Raw genomic sequence first — 15874 nt, 5'->3', positions numbered from 1 at the left:
TCGTTCTTCCAAAGTTCAAAGTAAAAATATCATTGACAATTTTATCTACTTTTGCTTATCGAAAATACAAGTGTTATGTCCGAACTGGAGGAAAACATCTTGGAAAATGAGAAAAAAAAAGATTAACCTTGCAAGTGGATGAAATTCAGTGTTTGCTTTTAAAAATCCAAGCAGAGTGTTTACTCATTTCATTCAGTGATTTTAATATAAAATTTAGGTTTCATTTGCTGCATAGAGAAATTCAAATTTAGTGCCACGCTGGTGGAAGCCCACAGCCGATCACTCAGCGGTCCACTGCAGTAAGATTCTAATTTGGCTGGCATTGCCTCTAAAATCGACCAAACAAATGCATTTGGAGCATTGGAAACAGTGAAAACAACAAATATTCACTATCTTATCTTTAGAATGACAGCTTTAAAAGAAAAACAAAACAAAACGATCTTAAAACCCCCAAACGATTTTGACTTCTATAATTTCACTAGTTTTTAAAATTCGTGGATCTTTTTTTAAAAAGCCTCTTTTGAAATTTAGAATGTTGTGCTTTTTTGTCTTTGTTAAATCTAGCCAGAGATATAATTATGCTTTGATAGTACAGTTGAGAGATTACTGACTAGCAAACTACAGTGTCTGGCAAAAGAAGTGTTAGAAGCTCTTGGGAGTACAAATGGGGATATCCTCGACACGCAGGAGCCCGTTTGCTGTGCTTGACTTGTTGACACTCAGAGGGATAATGCATTATTAGTGCCAGCCTTCCAAGCTCTGAACAGAAGAACAAGATTGGAATTGGCTTAAAACGATGAAGAGGGACATTACTCAGTTGTCTCGAGGTGGCATTTGGCCACTAGAGAGCGCTGTTGCTCCACTTTCTGATCTCATAAAGCTGGGGTTGCAGAGGAGGAAGGCTTTGATTAAAAATATTTACAATCTTATTTTTAATCCCCAAATTAAGACGACTTTAAAGGAAAATAAACAATGTGCATTGTCAAATTACCCAGCTGTATTTTCTAGGTATAAAATTTTGGTTCAGTCAGGATCTCAGAAAAATTTGCATTTATGTTACAGCCGAAACGAAAATGTAATAAGCTAATGTTCTTTATCAAAATAGAAACGAGTAAAAGTGTATATCTGTATTTAGGAAGTTAATCGCGCCCCTTCCTAATCATATTATAAATAAAATAGTTTCTTTTGAACTTAAAAAAAAAGCTAAGTGTCTTATCCCAAGAGGTAATGTTGCCTAAATTAGGTCGGAATACGTAGTAATGAATTTTGTAGCATTCATGTCTTTTTCCCTCACCCCAGAAATCGTAATTCTTTCTACAAGGTGCCTTGCGAACTAGGTTTGATTTTCTGTTTCCCACTCCCTACTCCATTCCAAAGCATGTACACACACACACACACACAAACACACACAGTGCAGCAAACCACCCCCCACAGACCCAAGTTTTCATTGAAAGTAACAATCTTTTAATTTGAATAGTTCCCAACTGAAGTGCAAATCTTTAACTGCCAGGATGGGTTCCTTTGTTCTAGGGTTTAAAGGAAGCATTACCTGGAGATGGCTCACAGCGAGGGCAAAATGCTGCCCTCACCACCGCCACAAGTCCCACTCCCACTAACATGAGATGGTTTTTCAAAAGAAACCTGTGCTTTAGCAGCAGTAGCACATTCATTGGCACTGTGTTTACCTTGATCAGATCCTACTTCCAATCTCTCCTGTAAAAACCATTAAAATAGTAGCAGAAAATTTTATCTTGCTATGCTTTTTCACCACAACCTTATATTCTTCATTTGCAAAATCTGGTATTCCGCGCCCAGCCAGACTGATTTGGGGATAGCGGTCACAGTCTGAGCCAACCCACCAGGAGTGAGCAGTAGTTGACATCAATCCTTGGCTTCACCTTGGAGGCTGTCTGAGATTTTGAAACATTTGCACTTGGCGTGTGGAAAACTGCAGTGGTGGAGTTTCGCTTAGGAGGGACCTTCTCCCAAGTCTTTTCAAGGCCCATAGGCCTGGAGCCTCTAACATCGATGATCCCGCAAAAATAGGGGTTTGGTTACCAAAAAGCCCGCGAAAGGCCAGGTGAGGAAGAAGAATGCACACAACTGAGAACATTCCCATTTATTGGACATTAAAATGGGGAAGAGGGCAGGGGGGCTAGTCAAGTGTAGCGGAGAAGACAGCTGATAAGGTGTAAAAAAACACCTAGTGTCTTTGGTGAGAATCGGAACTGCTTTCCGATTTCACACCGAGTTGCTCACATGGAGCGGGCTGCTTCTCTTCATCCTCGGTCAGGTCACAAGACTTGAGCCTTCGCTTCCTTCCTTTTTGAAACAAGAAAAAAGTCATTACTACAAATTAAGCACGCACTCGCTCTTGGGCAGTTATTTTACCAAGTTCAAGGAGATGAAACTAGAATCCTTAGAAGATGGACGCCGCCTACAGCAGCTAGGAACCAGCGCGATCCGAGCGCTACCCGGGAGGGTACTGGCAGGCATTGGCCCCCCGCAGTCCGCCCGGGGCCACAGCCGGTCCAGGTCCGCCTTGCGCCGGGGCTGAGCCGGGAGAGCCCGGCGTGGGGCCCCAGGAAAAGCCACCCACCCCAGCTTGCCTTCTGCCCAGCTAGGAACATTTCCGTCTGCTCTTCTATTTACTTCTTCAGCAATGCTAACACCTCTCCCCGGCATTCTTTAGCCTCCCCCCACCCTGCGCCTGCTGCTGACGTCTATCAAGGGTGAAATGATGGAAACTATATTCATGGGCATGATTTCCATTAAATATCAATTAACCTGGGAGCCTCAGCCAGGCGTGCAGCGCGTCAAGGGTAAATGTACATCTCATTTCCACAAGACCCGCTCGGCTGGAAAGGAAGGGCTTTGATTCGCTTTGATAACCCCAGGATCTGGGGCCACGCAGCTGGCCTTTAATCAACCCAGTTAGGAAGGCCCAAGCTCAAATGCAAGGTCCGTCTACGCTCCACGTTCCCGGCGCCTTGCGTCCAGGGCTACAAAAGCCTCAGCTGATCTCGGCAGGGCTACTTTGGGGGGGCGGGGAGGGGCTCATTTGCCTAGCAGCCTCCGGGAAGTGGCCTCCCTGCCTGCCCCACGTCGGCAGGTCCTCCGCGCCCCTCCCTGCCAGCCGCAGCCCGCATTCCCACGGGCTCGGGCGCACTGCGAGCCCTTGGCACTGCGGTTTTATGGGCCCCCTTTAAGGGCGGCGGAGGCATCTCCCGGTCAGGGTAAAGCGTCCGGTCGGGCGCACCGACCAGCCCCCGCACGGGATCCCTCCGCGCGTTATCTCGCCCCATCTCGCTGCCCCTCCGCACAGTGGCGGGGTGCGAAAATGCCTCGCCGTGGCGCACCGGGGTCGCAGCCGCGGCGGCGGCGGCAGCGGGAGCGGTGGGAGGGGGGCGCGGGGGGGCCGAGGTGAGAGGTGGCAGCGGGCAGACGGCGGTTGTTTTTTTTCCCTTTTCTCTCCAGCGCGGGGGTTTGTGGAGCGCAGCTAAAGCTTGTCCCCGTGGGCCGGGCGCACTTTTCCCCCCTTCTTCTCCCGGTGCGCTCCGGGTCGCCCGGGGCCTGAGGAAACTGTGGAGGCAGCCGCGGGGCAGGTCACCCGGGGCGCCGGCGATTATCTTGCGGCCCAGCCGGCTTGCGTCGGGAGAGGCCGGGCAGGCGGGGGGCTGGGCGAGGCCCGGGAGCCGCGCGGGAGGCGGTGCGAGGCCGAGACCGCGGGCGCCAGAGCGGGCATGGGCGCCCACTAGTCGAGCGCCCGCGGCGGCGGCCGGGCCTCTGAGGCGGCGCGCGAGCGCGCGCGCGCGGGTGGCAGCAGCGACGTAGCCCAGCAGCCCGGGCAGCGGGAGCAGCCGCCCCAGAGGCCCCCGCGACAGCGCGGCCGCGCCAGGAGCTCCCTGTGAGCTCCGCGCCCAGCGCCCGCCCGCCCGTCCGCCCGCCCGCCCGGGCCTCGGGCCCTGGGCCCGGGCCGCCGCCGCCGGCCCGATGAGCTCGTACTTCGTGAACCCGCTGTACTCCAAGTACAAGGCGGCGGCCGCGGCGGGCGAGGCCATCAATCCCACTTACTACGACTGTCACTTCGCGCCCGAGGTCGGCGGGCTGCACGCCGCCGCCGCCGCCGCCGCCGCCCTGCAGCTCTATGGCAACAGCGCGGCCGGCTTCCCGCACGCGCACCCGCAGCCCGCGGCGCCCGGGTGCGGGGGCAGGGGCGGCCCCGGGCCAGGCCCCGGCCAGGACTACTTCCACCCCGGCGGGGGCAGCCCGGCCGCTGCCTACCAGGCCGGCCCCCCCGCTCCTCCGCACCCGCCGCCGCCGCCGCCGCCTCCCCCCTGCGGCGGGATTGCCTGTCACGGGGAGCCCGCGAAGTTTTACGGATACGATAACTTACAGAGACAGCCGATTTTTACGACCCAGCAAGAGGCCGAGCTGGTACAATATCCTGACTGTAAATCGTCCAGTGGTAATATTGGCGAGGACCCAGACCACTTAAATCAGAGCTCGTCTCCTTCTCAAATGTTCCCCTGGATGAGAGCACAAGGTTGGGATGCAATTTTTTTTTTTTTAAGCGGGAAGAGGGGGAGAAATCGGCTTTCATCTCACGTTCTAGCTTTAAAACTCCCCTTTCCTCACCCTCTCCCAGTCCTTTTCCTTCTGGAGTAGCCCCAGTATTATGCATTGCTTATTCATAAAGTAATACTGACCTTTTGGGGGGGAAAGTAGAAACGTGTAACTGATGGGGACCGAATACTTGTGAATCTCTCTACTCCTCTTGCCTGCGTTCTGTCTCTCCCTCTGTATGTCAGACCTACCGAGCTCCTCGTGTGGCACCGTTCAGGCCCCTTCCAGAAACCTTCAGCGACCTGCGGTGGCATCATTCAGGTTTGGTTTGGTGTTTGTTTTTTTAAAGACGGTCTGTTTCCCCTTTTTGGTTTTATTCAGCAGCTCCTGGCAGAAGAAGAGGAAGACAAACGTACAGTCGTTTCCAAACTCTAGAGCTGGAAAAAGAATTCCTTTTTAACCCTTATCTGACCAGGAAGAGAAGAATTGAGGTGTCTCACGCCCTAGCCCTCACTGAGAGGCAGGTAAAAATCTGGTTCCAGAACAGAAGAATGAAATGGAAAAAGGAGAACAACAAGGACAAATTTCCAGTTTCCCGGCAGGAGGCAAAGGATGGGGAAACCAAGAAGGAAGCTCAGGAACCGGAGGAAGACAGAGCCGCTGGCCGGACAAATTAACTACCACCGTCACGTTTTTGCAGACTGTTAAAGCTAAAGCGCATGCGGTGGACATCCCGTTCTTCTCCTTTGTTAGAAAGGACCTTACCTGTGTCTCAAGCTACCTTCATGTCCCTGCTCTTGAGGTTTTTGTGCTTTGAGAGGGATTTGGGAGTTAAAAGATGGGGGGGGGGGGTGGAAAGTGTCTAGTGCTGCACAAAAGCAGCCCTGAGCTGTCCTATGCAAGAATCATTTGATACTGACCATGTAGCTATATTTTTATAATGGTAGTTTTTCATGTCTGAGCTGGTGATTTGCCTCAACAACGTAAACTTCCTAATTGTTAGCACTAAATAATTGAATACAAGATGCTTGATATTAATCGAACAAGTGCAATTGAACATTTAAAATATTTTCCTTATGGTGAGTGAATTAAGAGATGTCTATTAATTTTTAATTATGCCTGCAGACTATTTCCTTTATATTATTTGATGAAAATGTATTATTTATGGTTTTTCTTTTTTGCTTTTATAATTAAGAATTTGATTGCCTTTTGTTTACCCTGAAAGATTTATTTGAGCATTTTATAAACATAATATCTCGGGGATAACGTCTGGGCCAAATATTGGGAAAAGCACATGTTAGCTGAAGAGTGGAATGTGTAGCCTGGCTCTCCAGCTTCCTTAAGCTTCAGGGAAAATGTGTTGGGCTGTGACAAAAGTTTCAGGACAATATCTAAGTTGACATTTAATCATTATTGTCTAGACCATATCAATTATGGCAACTAAATCATCTAGAATGAATGAATACTTGAAAAGCCAATTGTAACACTTTTCCCTTGCAGGACGCATCTCATTTCTCAATTGTCTTTTAAACTGCTCTGTAATCACTTGAAATCTGTAGCTCTGTGAGTAGGTATCATAATTATTTGTATTCCTTGCATTCTGGTCTGGAGCCCATTTGAGCCAACTAGCTGTGGGCATCTCAGATGTCGGTTGGTACGTCCTCTGCTATCCTCCAGGAAAAGCCAAGGCTTCATGAATTTGCAACCAGTCCTGAGAGCAAAGGCAGAAAAAGTCGAGTGTAAACAACCGCTCCAGAACATACCTAGCTCCTTAATAAAGAAATCAATCTCTTTCTAGAGCCAGTGTCTTTGAGCACCGCAAACCCCTACCCCCCACCCCGTGTTCCCCAAATTATGAACAGTCCCCTGGGCTTTCAGGAAGATAAGAACGAAGTGAAGGCTACACACATTCTTGAATCGCCTGTCTCTATTCCCAGTTCTCTTTTTCCCTCCTCCAAAGCCACATATGGAGAGGGGGTTCTCATAGGCTACCATTATGTCTAGTTGCTGTGAAGAACTGCTAAAATAGCTTTGAACTTCACTAAAGGCTGAAATCCTAGGGCCAGTGGGGACAGCCCAGAATCCTGGTTACACCAGAGCTTTTGCTTCTGAGGCTGTGCTGATGCTGGGGTTTGGGATCTGTTATTAGCAAGATATCCATTTTCCACTCAGAGCTGCTCCTGCAGCTGCTATCTTATGGGTGAAGTCGGGAGGAAGAGAAGAGGGAAGAATTCAAGTTAACAGTTCTCCACACCACCACCCCCAGAGAAAACACCTTTATCAGGTAAGCAGTGCAGAACTCCATGCTTTTACTTGCTGTGTTGATTTTTTTAGAGGAGCATCTTTATTTCCAGAGAGGCTTTTATTGACCAGTAAGAAAAGAAAATCCTATCCTACTGGGCCTGCGTCGCCTCCTATGGTGATGGCAGGCTCTTTGACTATCCCTACAGGGGAGGAAATGGTGGTGGTGGCTGGCCAGTCAGCAGCATCTCACTTCGCTTTCCATCCATAAAAGAATCTGGCAGTGACTTTCACCAACCTGAGCCAGGAAAGGCAATTTTAAGTCACAGGTGGTCTGAGGCTTAAACATTTGCACAAGAGGAGACAGCTGCAAATGCTGGATTTGGGAACGTTTGCTCAGCGCCCTGCCTGAAATCTTGCTCTGATTGGTACACACATCCCACTTTCAGAACAAACCAGCCTTCTCAGCTGCCCTAGATTTAGGGGACTCCTTTCTATTAACAAATGTCCCCACTTAAGGATGCTCCCCAAATGTTACTTTTAAAGGAATTGGCTCTTGGTCCGACTGAACTGGCAAAGTGGGGTTTCTGGTACACGTGGATGGGTGCATAAATCAAGGGAGGAAGAGGAGGTTTAAAAGTCTTTATTTCCCAGTGATTCTGCACTCAAGGTATTGTAGCCTCTGGCCCCAGCCCACCATCAAATCCTAGTTCATGTAGAAAATACTCTGGTACAGCTATGATCTGTTCAGGAGTATGGATTTATACATGTATAATATACATGTATATAAATGTGTATATATGTTGCACAGGTTCAGAACATGTCAGTTACAAATGTACGCATATATGTTCCCTTTTGTAGCTGGGAAAGGGCCTACATCTGCCTCCCAATGAAGAGGACTTGGGGAATAACATCATAGGTGCACACAGTCGCAGCAGGCCGCGTTTCTCACCATGGCTAGACACCCCACCCCCATTAGGGTGTTTCCTGCAGCCAGTCCTGGTGACAGGCACACAGACACCATTCTAATTGGTTCAGGTCTGTAAACTGGGAGCATTGCGGCAAAAGGCAGCAAACCGTTGTTTGTTTCTTTTTGCTGCAGAAATTTGCATAAACCTTCAGAGAACCCTTTGCAAGCCCAAGTGCCAATTTTTGGTCCTCAAATGCTGCACTCAGCTGGCTTCCCAAGGTCCCTTAAACCATTAAAACAAAACAAAAAAACCAACCCAGGCCCCTTCAGTGTGAGCATTGAATGAAAGACCCTAGCCTTCGGGAGTGATTTAGGCTCTGTTTGGGAGGGTCAGAAACACACAAAGGAGGGTGTGAATTTCAATCGTTCTGAGAGGAAAATCCGTTCAGGAACTGTCATTTTGTGAGGTCCCACAACACCAGGGGGAAGCCTACCTCTGTTTGGCCAGTGGCAGCAGCAGCAGTGGTGGGCATGGGGGAGAGGAAAGTGCCACTGTGAAGGTCCTTTCTAGACAAAGAGCCTCTGGCCAGCTCTCCTTCCCCATAGGGAGAAGGGCCTCAAGCTCCCCTTTAAGCTCTGCTTTTATTGGAACTCAGGAGAGGACAACCAGGGCAAGTGGCCCTTCAGATTGTCAGGAAATGTGTGTCCTGTGCTGGAGAAGCCCCAGTAACTTGTCTCACTTGCTTACATAATTAACAATATTATTTGTTTTGTCAGCGAAGGTGTTCTTTCGTATCCTAACCTGTGTGTTCCGTATTTGTCACATTTGGGGCATCTGGGATGGGCAAAGGAAGAGGTAGGACATTTTCGTGGACCCTGGCTGCTGCTGTGGGTCTTCCCAATGTTAGGTCCCATGAGCTTCCAGAAAGGATCTATCTTTTGCTGAGAGATGGGAAAGAAGTCTTTTGATCAGAAACAACAGTCAAGGTCAGAGGAACTTTTGGAGGGGTACAAATGGTCAGCTCCAGAGGGTGCTCCCAGGCTTCTGGCTTAAGCCCGGTCTATTTGGGTACATGCTGGGTGTGAGGATGTTAATAGCTGGGGCTTTTACACACGCACCAACTGTAAAGATTTATGAACATATTACTTACTAGAAGCTCAAAGATGGTGTCCTTGAAGGGCCTGGGGGAAGGGGTTTTAAAACCTAGATGGTCATGCCCAGGCATTAATGACAGGGGGAATACAGACAGCAGCCAGTCGAGGGCATTCCGTTCTGGGGGTTCACCCAGAGCAGCTCCTATCAGAAATAGAACAAGAAAGGAGAAGAAAAAAAATCTCTTTTTTCCTTTGGGACTCCAAATTAGATCTCCCTCTTCTCTTGGTCAGTTTTTGGCCAGTTTTTCAAGGGTCAAATGTTTAGAGGGCAAAGAGACTGGGGCCTAGATTTAAACTCCATAAAGATGAGAATTGCTCTTAGAAGGGATTTAAATGAAGAAATCCAGAGAGTGCTTCCCCCCTAAGCTGCTCTGTCCCAAAGGGGGCTTCTTAGGAGTTATAAGAGCTGGGCGGTGGACCCTCAGACTCCTCTTCTGGAGACATTGACAAGTAAGAAAACCATTTCCGGCCTTTGAGCTGGTTGGTGATTCTCCTACTGCAGAAACCCCAGGAAATGGGAGGGTCCCCAATTTATGTTGTGGGGGGAGGGAGGTTGAGTGGGGGCAAGCTTTCTAGGCCGGTAGATTCCAGTCTTCTGCGCAGGATCACCCCGGTTGGCTTGCCCCCAGCGGCGCGGGGCAAAAACCGAAAGTGCTCAGCCTACCTTCCGGAGTGGGCTATTTTGTGAGGGGAGTAGGGGGGCGCGGGGGCGGGGGCAGAAGCAGCGTGACCGCGGGCCAGGGAGAGGGGGCGCCGAGATCGCCTCCTCTAGCGTCTTCCCAGTGCTCCGTGCTCCTTTCCCCCCCCCCCACCCCGACACGGAGGCCAACTGTGTTCAGGTTTTGAGCTAAATCCAAAGAAAAAGAATTCTTTTCTCGAAAAGGCGGGGAACGGGCCTAGGGGCGAAAGAGAGAGGCAGCGGGAAAGAAGCCAGAGAAACGGGAGAGGAGGAGAGGGGAGAGCGTGGGAGGCAGAGAGAAAGGGAGAGAAAGAGGGAAAAAAACATGGCGCTTGCTAGCTGTATGTGCAAAATCCGCAAGGAATTGCAGTAAATTCCTTTTTGTTTGAAGAAAATTTACAACTTGGTAATAGACCTTTTTATGACCTATTTGCGGTCGTCATTGGCTGCGGCTGGTCATGTGCAGGCGCCGCTCGCCTTCACGGCCCTTTTCCTGATTTCCCAGGCGAATTTCTCCCCGCATTCTGCCTTCCCCGAGCCTCACCCCCTCTTTTCCTAACCTTTGTCTCTGCAGAGGTGGGCGCCAGTTGCGGACTGCGGACTGCGCGGCGGCGGCGCCCTCGGCCCTGGCTCGGGGCTCTGCCGGGCCGCGCCGCCGCCGCTCGGAGCCGCGGGGAGCCCGGCGGGAGAGCCAGCAGGCGCTCGGAGCGCCGAGCCCCCCGCCGCCCGCGCCCGGTGCCCGCAGCCGCGAGGCCCGCTCGCCAACACGCGCCCGTCCCAGCCGCCGGGAGGGCGCGCAGCCCGGCCGCGCCTAATGGATTACAGCAGCTGCCCCGGCCGGCCGCCGCCGCCGCCGCCTTGGGCTCGGCAGCCTTCGGGTAAGAGTGGCCCCCATCTCCGTGTTGCTCACAGAGGAAGCCCTGGGTGCCGAGCACCCAAGGCAGTTCAGCGAGCGGGACCATCCATCCTCAACTTCCCTGGGAGCTGGGGGTCCTCGCCTGCCGCCCTCCGCCCTCTAGTAGCTCCATCCAGGAATGGGCGTCCCCTTCCCACCCCACCCCCGGGGTCAGGGCGGGGTCCGGGCCAGGCTGAGGCGTCCAAGGGGGGACTTCTTCTCATTTCCACCGTCGTGGGTAGAAGTGGGTAACTGCAGACCAGGTCTCACCGCCGGAATCCCTGGATCAAGTCCCTTCAACACCCATCCTTGGAAGAGTATGCGGATGGTTCCTAGGTATCTAGGCTTTGCTGAGGGTCCCTAGAGACACCCTGAAGTACAGGCAATGGTTTTGTGATTAGTCTGTGGTCAGCGGTACCTACAAGGCTAACAGGTGTTTTCTGAGGACTGGGACTTGGGTGGGGGCGGGGTGGATTTTCTACGCCCAGGTTGTGCTTGGGTTTTGAATACGGGCTTTGGTGAATGGTCCTGGCTAGCTTCTAGAATTTTGTTGGGCCTTGTCTATGAGATGGAACTTTAAATATGCTTAAAGGATTTTAAATTTTCATGTGTAGAGGCTTTATAACTCAAGAAAGATTTCTCCTGCATCTGACACTGTCAGGTGAACTTGAATTACCTTGTGTCACAAAATGGATGCATGTTTGGGGCAGAGCATAATCATAGAGAATCTGGTGCAGGTCGTGTGTGTGTGTGTGTGAACAATAGATATTTCAGAAATGCAAAGCATCTCCAAGTTCAAACATTGCCTCTGTGTTTTATTTATCAGAATATAAAAGGGATACTTTGCTCTCTAAATGTGTTGTTTTTGCTTAGAAGTAAATATTATGTAGCAACATTTTACTTCTGCTTCAAAATGACTGAACAGAAACATTATGAGACAAGAAAACCTTTGGTAGGAAAACGAATGCCCTTATTTTTTCCTCTTCCACTGGTTTTCAACTACACTGGGGAATGTAATCCGAAAATCCTAGTCCCTGGCGAACACACTATGAAATATTAAAACCTGGGGACAATGCCGCATTGCGGATGAGGCTGATCAGCGCATGGGGTGGGGTCAATATCGCCCCAGAAGCACTCAGTGGTATATCCCCCACCCCAGTGTGTCCAACCTTACCGTTTCCTGAAATTTTCCAACACAAAAGGGTTTCCGAACAATAAGCGACTTCCTTGTAGAAAAAATATTTTTGATCATTAACGATGGAATCAAAATGGAGGGCCAATCTCATCAGTTGGCCTCTGCAGGATTGTCTTGGATGACTGACTCTGATTATGAACAATGATTTTTATATTTGGAGTGTTTATCTGTTTTTAACTATTTCTCTCCTGTGGTTGAGGTGGTTCACTGATGTTGACAAAAAGCTTTCTCTTGTGAAAATTAGGCCCCATGTTGGGTCTGGGAGACCCTTGCTAGTCATCTTGGCATGGGACGCGCCCCTAGTGTGTTGGGGACAGAGTAGGGGCAGGGAGTTGTGGTCCTAATACTTCAGCTTTAGGTTCAGAGCTTGGGTCCTTTCCTCCCTCTGGGTTTGGTGACCCAGTGGCTGAGAACCTGGGTGGGCTGTGGGTAGCAGGCAGCAAAGGATGATGTCATGAGCAGATATGGAGGACTGAGGGTCCCTTTGTAAGTCTGATGTAGCATTAAGAGCTTATTGGAAGGAAATGGTCGATCGCATTTAAAGGAATGAATAATCCGCAAATCGCATTTGAACTCAGACCACTTAGTGCACGGGGAGATTAGCGAGTGCATTTGCCACTGCTGGGAAATGTGCCCACTGTCTCTGTGAACGCAACCCCAATGAAACGAAACAAAACCCACTGAGAAAGCGCACGTGTCCTGCCCCGGAGGAGAGCAGGTCTTCGAGACCCGGCCAGCCCGAACCTCCCGTGTGGCTGGATCCGTGGGTGCGTGGTGTGCTCTGGCCTCAGAGGCCACGGGTCAGGCCCTGCACTGAGCTTGCGAAGACCAGGAAAAAGAGCCAAGGTCGCTGCTCTGAATGTGGGCAAGCATCAAGCTTGAAAAGCAATCGTCTTTTTCAGTCAGAGGTGCCTCCCAAGAAATGTATTTCGCCAGAGTTCTGTTTTCTGAGCCCGAGAAGCAGAGGAGATCGGAACAAAGACAGTATTTCACCCTGGGCTGGCAGGCAGCTGTTAGGTATTTACGGCCTTGCCGCAGTGCGGCTGCCGGGCAGGGCACCGGAAGCTGGGGAGAAACCACCACGAACTCGGATGGATTCCGATTTAAATCCAATCTGGGGCTACTCTTCCAGAAATGGTGTGGCTGGATACCCTCTTTGGGAGGACTGGTCTCTTGGACAATTACCTCCGGGGGGCGGGGGGGCAGAACTTGCGATCTCTGAACGCAGGCTGCTTTTCTGGCCGGCCTTGATTAGGACTCAGAGGAAGCAGGTCACTAGATAGGAAATTTCGGATCCAGAGGACACTGTGGAGGGCGTTCACTGACAACATGGCGATTTGATTTGTCCTGCAGAACAGGGTTCGCAAATCTGGAAAGGACGACTGTGGCGTCAATACAGGTTTTCCTGGAAAAGAAATGCATGTTTGTTTCCTGTCTCCAGAGATGGGGCGTCTGGGCTCCTCTTCCCCTGCCGGCCGCCACACACCGCAGGGCGCGGCAGGGGCGCCACCACCACCCCTCCCAGCCCCACAGCCCAGTCGGCGTGCTGGCTCCGTGTCAGGCGCATGTGCAGTGAAATGGCCCATCCTGGGACCCACCCTGCAAAGCACAGGGAGAGTGGGCAGTGGCTTGTGAGCAGAGGGATGTCCCCATTTCCCCGCCCTTCTCCCCCCAGGATTCGCTACTCATCTTTCCTTTATTCCAACTAAAAATAGCCAAACATCTCCCTCAGCCTGGGAGTGTGCTCTTTTCAATCATCTTGATATCTCTCTCTCTCTCTCTCTCTCTCTCTCTCTCTCTCTCTCTCTCTCTCTCTCTCTCTCTCTCTCTCTCTCTCTCTCTCTCTCTCTCTCTCTCTCACACACACACACTTTAAATCTGTTAGAAAAAGACAGCAAATACGATCTAGTGGCCAAAGGAAACCAAACATTCTTCCACATACACATATTTGAACATCTGGAAATATTGCCTATAAGAAGGGGCTCTTCAAAGTTTGTGGGAAATGGAATGACCAGAGTATGGGCGTTTCCACCACTTTTTGAAACCCCTTTGTATACCCACACAGGGGCGCGTGTACGTATGTGATTCAAAATCGATGTCGGCCTTGGGGGAAGTGTAGCGATCCTCTTTCAGCCCGGGGTTTCTAGTTTGAGAAAAGGCCTTTCCTCCTGGCGCCCATTCAGACCGCGACCCTTCCCGGATCTGGTTACGCCTGCGCGGCGCGTCCGCGGGCGGCCTAGCGGGGCGGCGGCACAGCGCCCACAGGCTTCGGCAGACGCTGACGCGCTGCAGGCCTCTCCCGCAGGGCCGCCCTCGTTCCTGGGGAAAGCCCGCTTCCCGGACTCGAGCCGGTCCCCAGTGCCGGGCGGGAGGGCGGTGTGGGAGGCGCCCCCGGGGACACTGCAGGAGCCGCTGACTGGTCTGTGCCCGAGGACTCCAGGCCGCCGGCGAAAGCCCGGGGCGCGGGTTTCCGAGGCGGGCTCGGTCCCCCTGCCCGCCGCCCGGCGGCTCGTCCAGAAGGAGGCGCTGTAGGACAAGCGTCTCGCAGGCCGCGGCGGGCGGGGGAGGGGAGGACACGTGACTCCGCCCCGCCCCGCCCCGCGCGCCCAGTGCCTCCCTGCTGCCGGAGGGGCTCGGCCCGGCTACGCCGCTCTCTCCGGCCGTGCCCGGAGACTGGCGACCGCGGCCGCCCGGAGACCCCCGGAGCCTGCAGGCTGGTTCCGGGTCGGAGGGTGACCTCGCTTCCTCCGCCTTCCCCGAGGGGGCGCGATTTCCGCGCGTTGCTCTCCTGGCGGCTGGAACTGGGCTTCCCGCCGTGGACCCCCTCACCCCCGTGCCCAACCGTCCACATCTCCACCATCTCCCTCCTGCTGGGCGGCCGCGCCTCCCGTTTCCTTGTTCCCACCCGCCCGCCCCTGGCACTCGATGAGCAGCTTTGGAAAGCCTAGCATTTAGCGCCTTCTAAGGCCCCATCCGTGTCTGACCCTTCCCACCCCACCCCTGAGGCTTTCTGGGGGTTCTGAATGCTTTGGGCTCCAGGACTCTTGAAGTCTGTGGACTCTATTCTGTGCTCTTCTCCACCCCACTCCCTCCTCAGAAGCTTTCCCTTGCCAGACCTTCAAAGGGCTCCACTGGGCATTTCTTCACCAGCAGTGACACCCAACTGAAGTTGCTGCCCCTCACCCCAACCCACGGATTCCTGCTTGCTTCCTGGCGACAGACGTTTGCTCCCCTCTTCTCCTTACCCCAGGACAGTGATTTTTCGTGAAGGCCTGCATTAATATCTCTCTCTGAGTGCTGCAGTGCCCACGTGTCTAGGTTCCACTCCAGAATCAAAATGCTCACGTATGGTACCTGGCAACCTGCATTTGATAAACATTTTTCCTGGCCAGTAGGATGCACCCACACTTAGGGTTGAGAACCATTAGTCAGTGTCTCTCCTACTACTCCAATGGCATTGAGTTCTCCTGAGGCCAAGTTTCTGCTGACAAGTAGGCCTCTACAAAGCACCTGGGGTTCCTCTCCTGAGTCCTAAGATCTTAGTCTAATCGGCCCTGTTTAGGAAGAGGGGACTTTGATACCTTTGTTTTGGCTTGCGATTCAAATCCTAACTCCACCACTTATCTGCTGTGTGACCTTGGACAAATAAGACAAATTCTCTGGGCCTGCCTCGTCTTTTGAAAAGCAGGGACAGCATCTCACGGTTTGCGATGAGGGTTTTTACTCACAAGGTGCTGCTCGGTGCTACACACTATTATAAACACTTTACATAATCACACACCAGGTTACACGTTGGGCATTCGAGGGTGTGACTCATAGCAAACATTCGATACATGTTCCTTATTACTATCATTATCCCTTTCTTCTGCTCGACCACCAAGATGAAACATTCACTCACTCTTCACATTCTACAGAGAAGGAAAGAAAGGCCTAGAGATGACCCACAAGCAGTGGTAGAGGTAGAAGAACACAATTCTAGGGTTCTTTGTGTCACTATGATGGGTCTTCATAGGGCTTACAACTTTGAATCGCAATGTCTGGCACCCATCAGCAGGCAGACTTGGGGGGCCATACCTAACAAGATGGTACTCCCCACTCTTCAGTGGGTCACCACCATCAGTTAGGTGAGGCCTCACAGCCCATAGGCAAGAAGGCTTTAGACCTGTCCTAACAGCTGACCCCACTGTATGCCACCTGGAGTCACCTTTCTCAGCCTACCCTCATCTTCCTATA

General features: G+C 51.7%; 1 protein-coding gene across 2 annotated transcripts; it reads left to right on the top strand.

Moving 5' to 3' along the window:
• Positions 1-3273: 3273 nt before the first annotated feature.
• HOXD8 (homeobox D8) lies at positions 3274-6363 on the top strand. 2 transcript variants are annotated; one of them, XM_075529446.1, is made up of 2 exons: positions 3274-4546; positions 4951-6363. In XM_075529446.1, exons 1-2 carry the CDS (start codon positions 3994-3996, stop codon positions 5241-5243), a joined length of 846 nt encoding a protein of 281 aa, XP_075385561.1. In that variant the 5' UTR covers positions 3274-3993; the 3' UTR covers positions 5244-6363. The 2 variants fall into 2 exon arrangements, with proteins under 2 accessions (XP_075385561.1, XP_075385560.1); XM_075529445.1 differs by having other exon boundaries at positions 3288-4546; positions 4948-6363.
• The last annotated feature ends 9511 nt before the right edge of the window (positions 6364-15874 follow it).

The sequence above is a fragment of the Tenrec ecaudatus genome, chromosome 13 (assembly GCF_050624435.1).
Source record: "Tenrec ecaudatus isolate mTenEca1 chromosome 13, mTenEca1.hap1, whole genome shotgun sequence".
Classification (NCBI taxonomy): domain Eukaryota; kingdom Metazoa; phylum Chordata; class Mammalia; order Afrosoricida; family Tenrecidae; genus Tenrec; species Tenrec ecaudatus.
Note: the sequence above shows the minus strand (reverse complement) of the source record. Positions and strands in the feature narration are given on the sequence as shown.

What these genes read in the sequence shown, in the direction of transcription:
- HOXD8 (XM_075529445.1), top strand. Translation starts at nt 3,994, where the DNA reads ATGAGCTCGTACTTCGTGAACCCGCTGTACTCCAAGTACAAGGCGGCG. An exon ending in CCCCTGGATGAGAGCACAAG is followed by an intron (nt 4,547 to 4,947) that starts GTTGGGATGCAA and finishes GGTTTTATTCAG; the next exon opens with CAGCTCCTGGCAGAAGAAGA.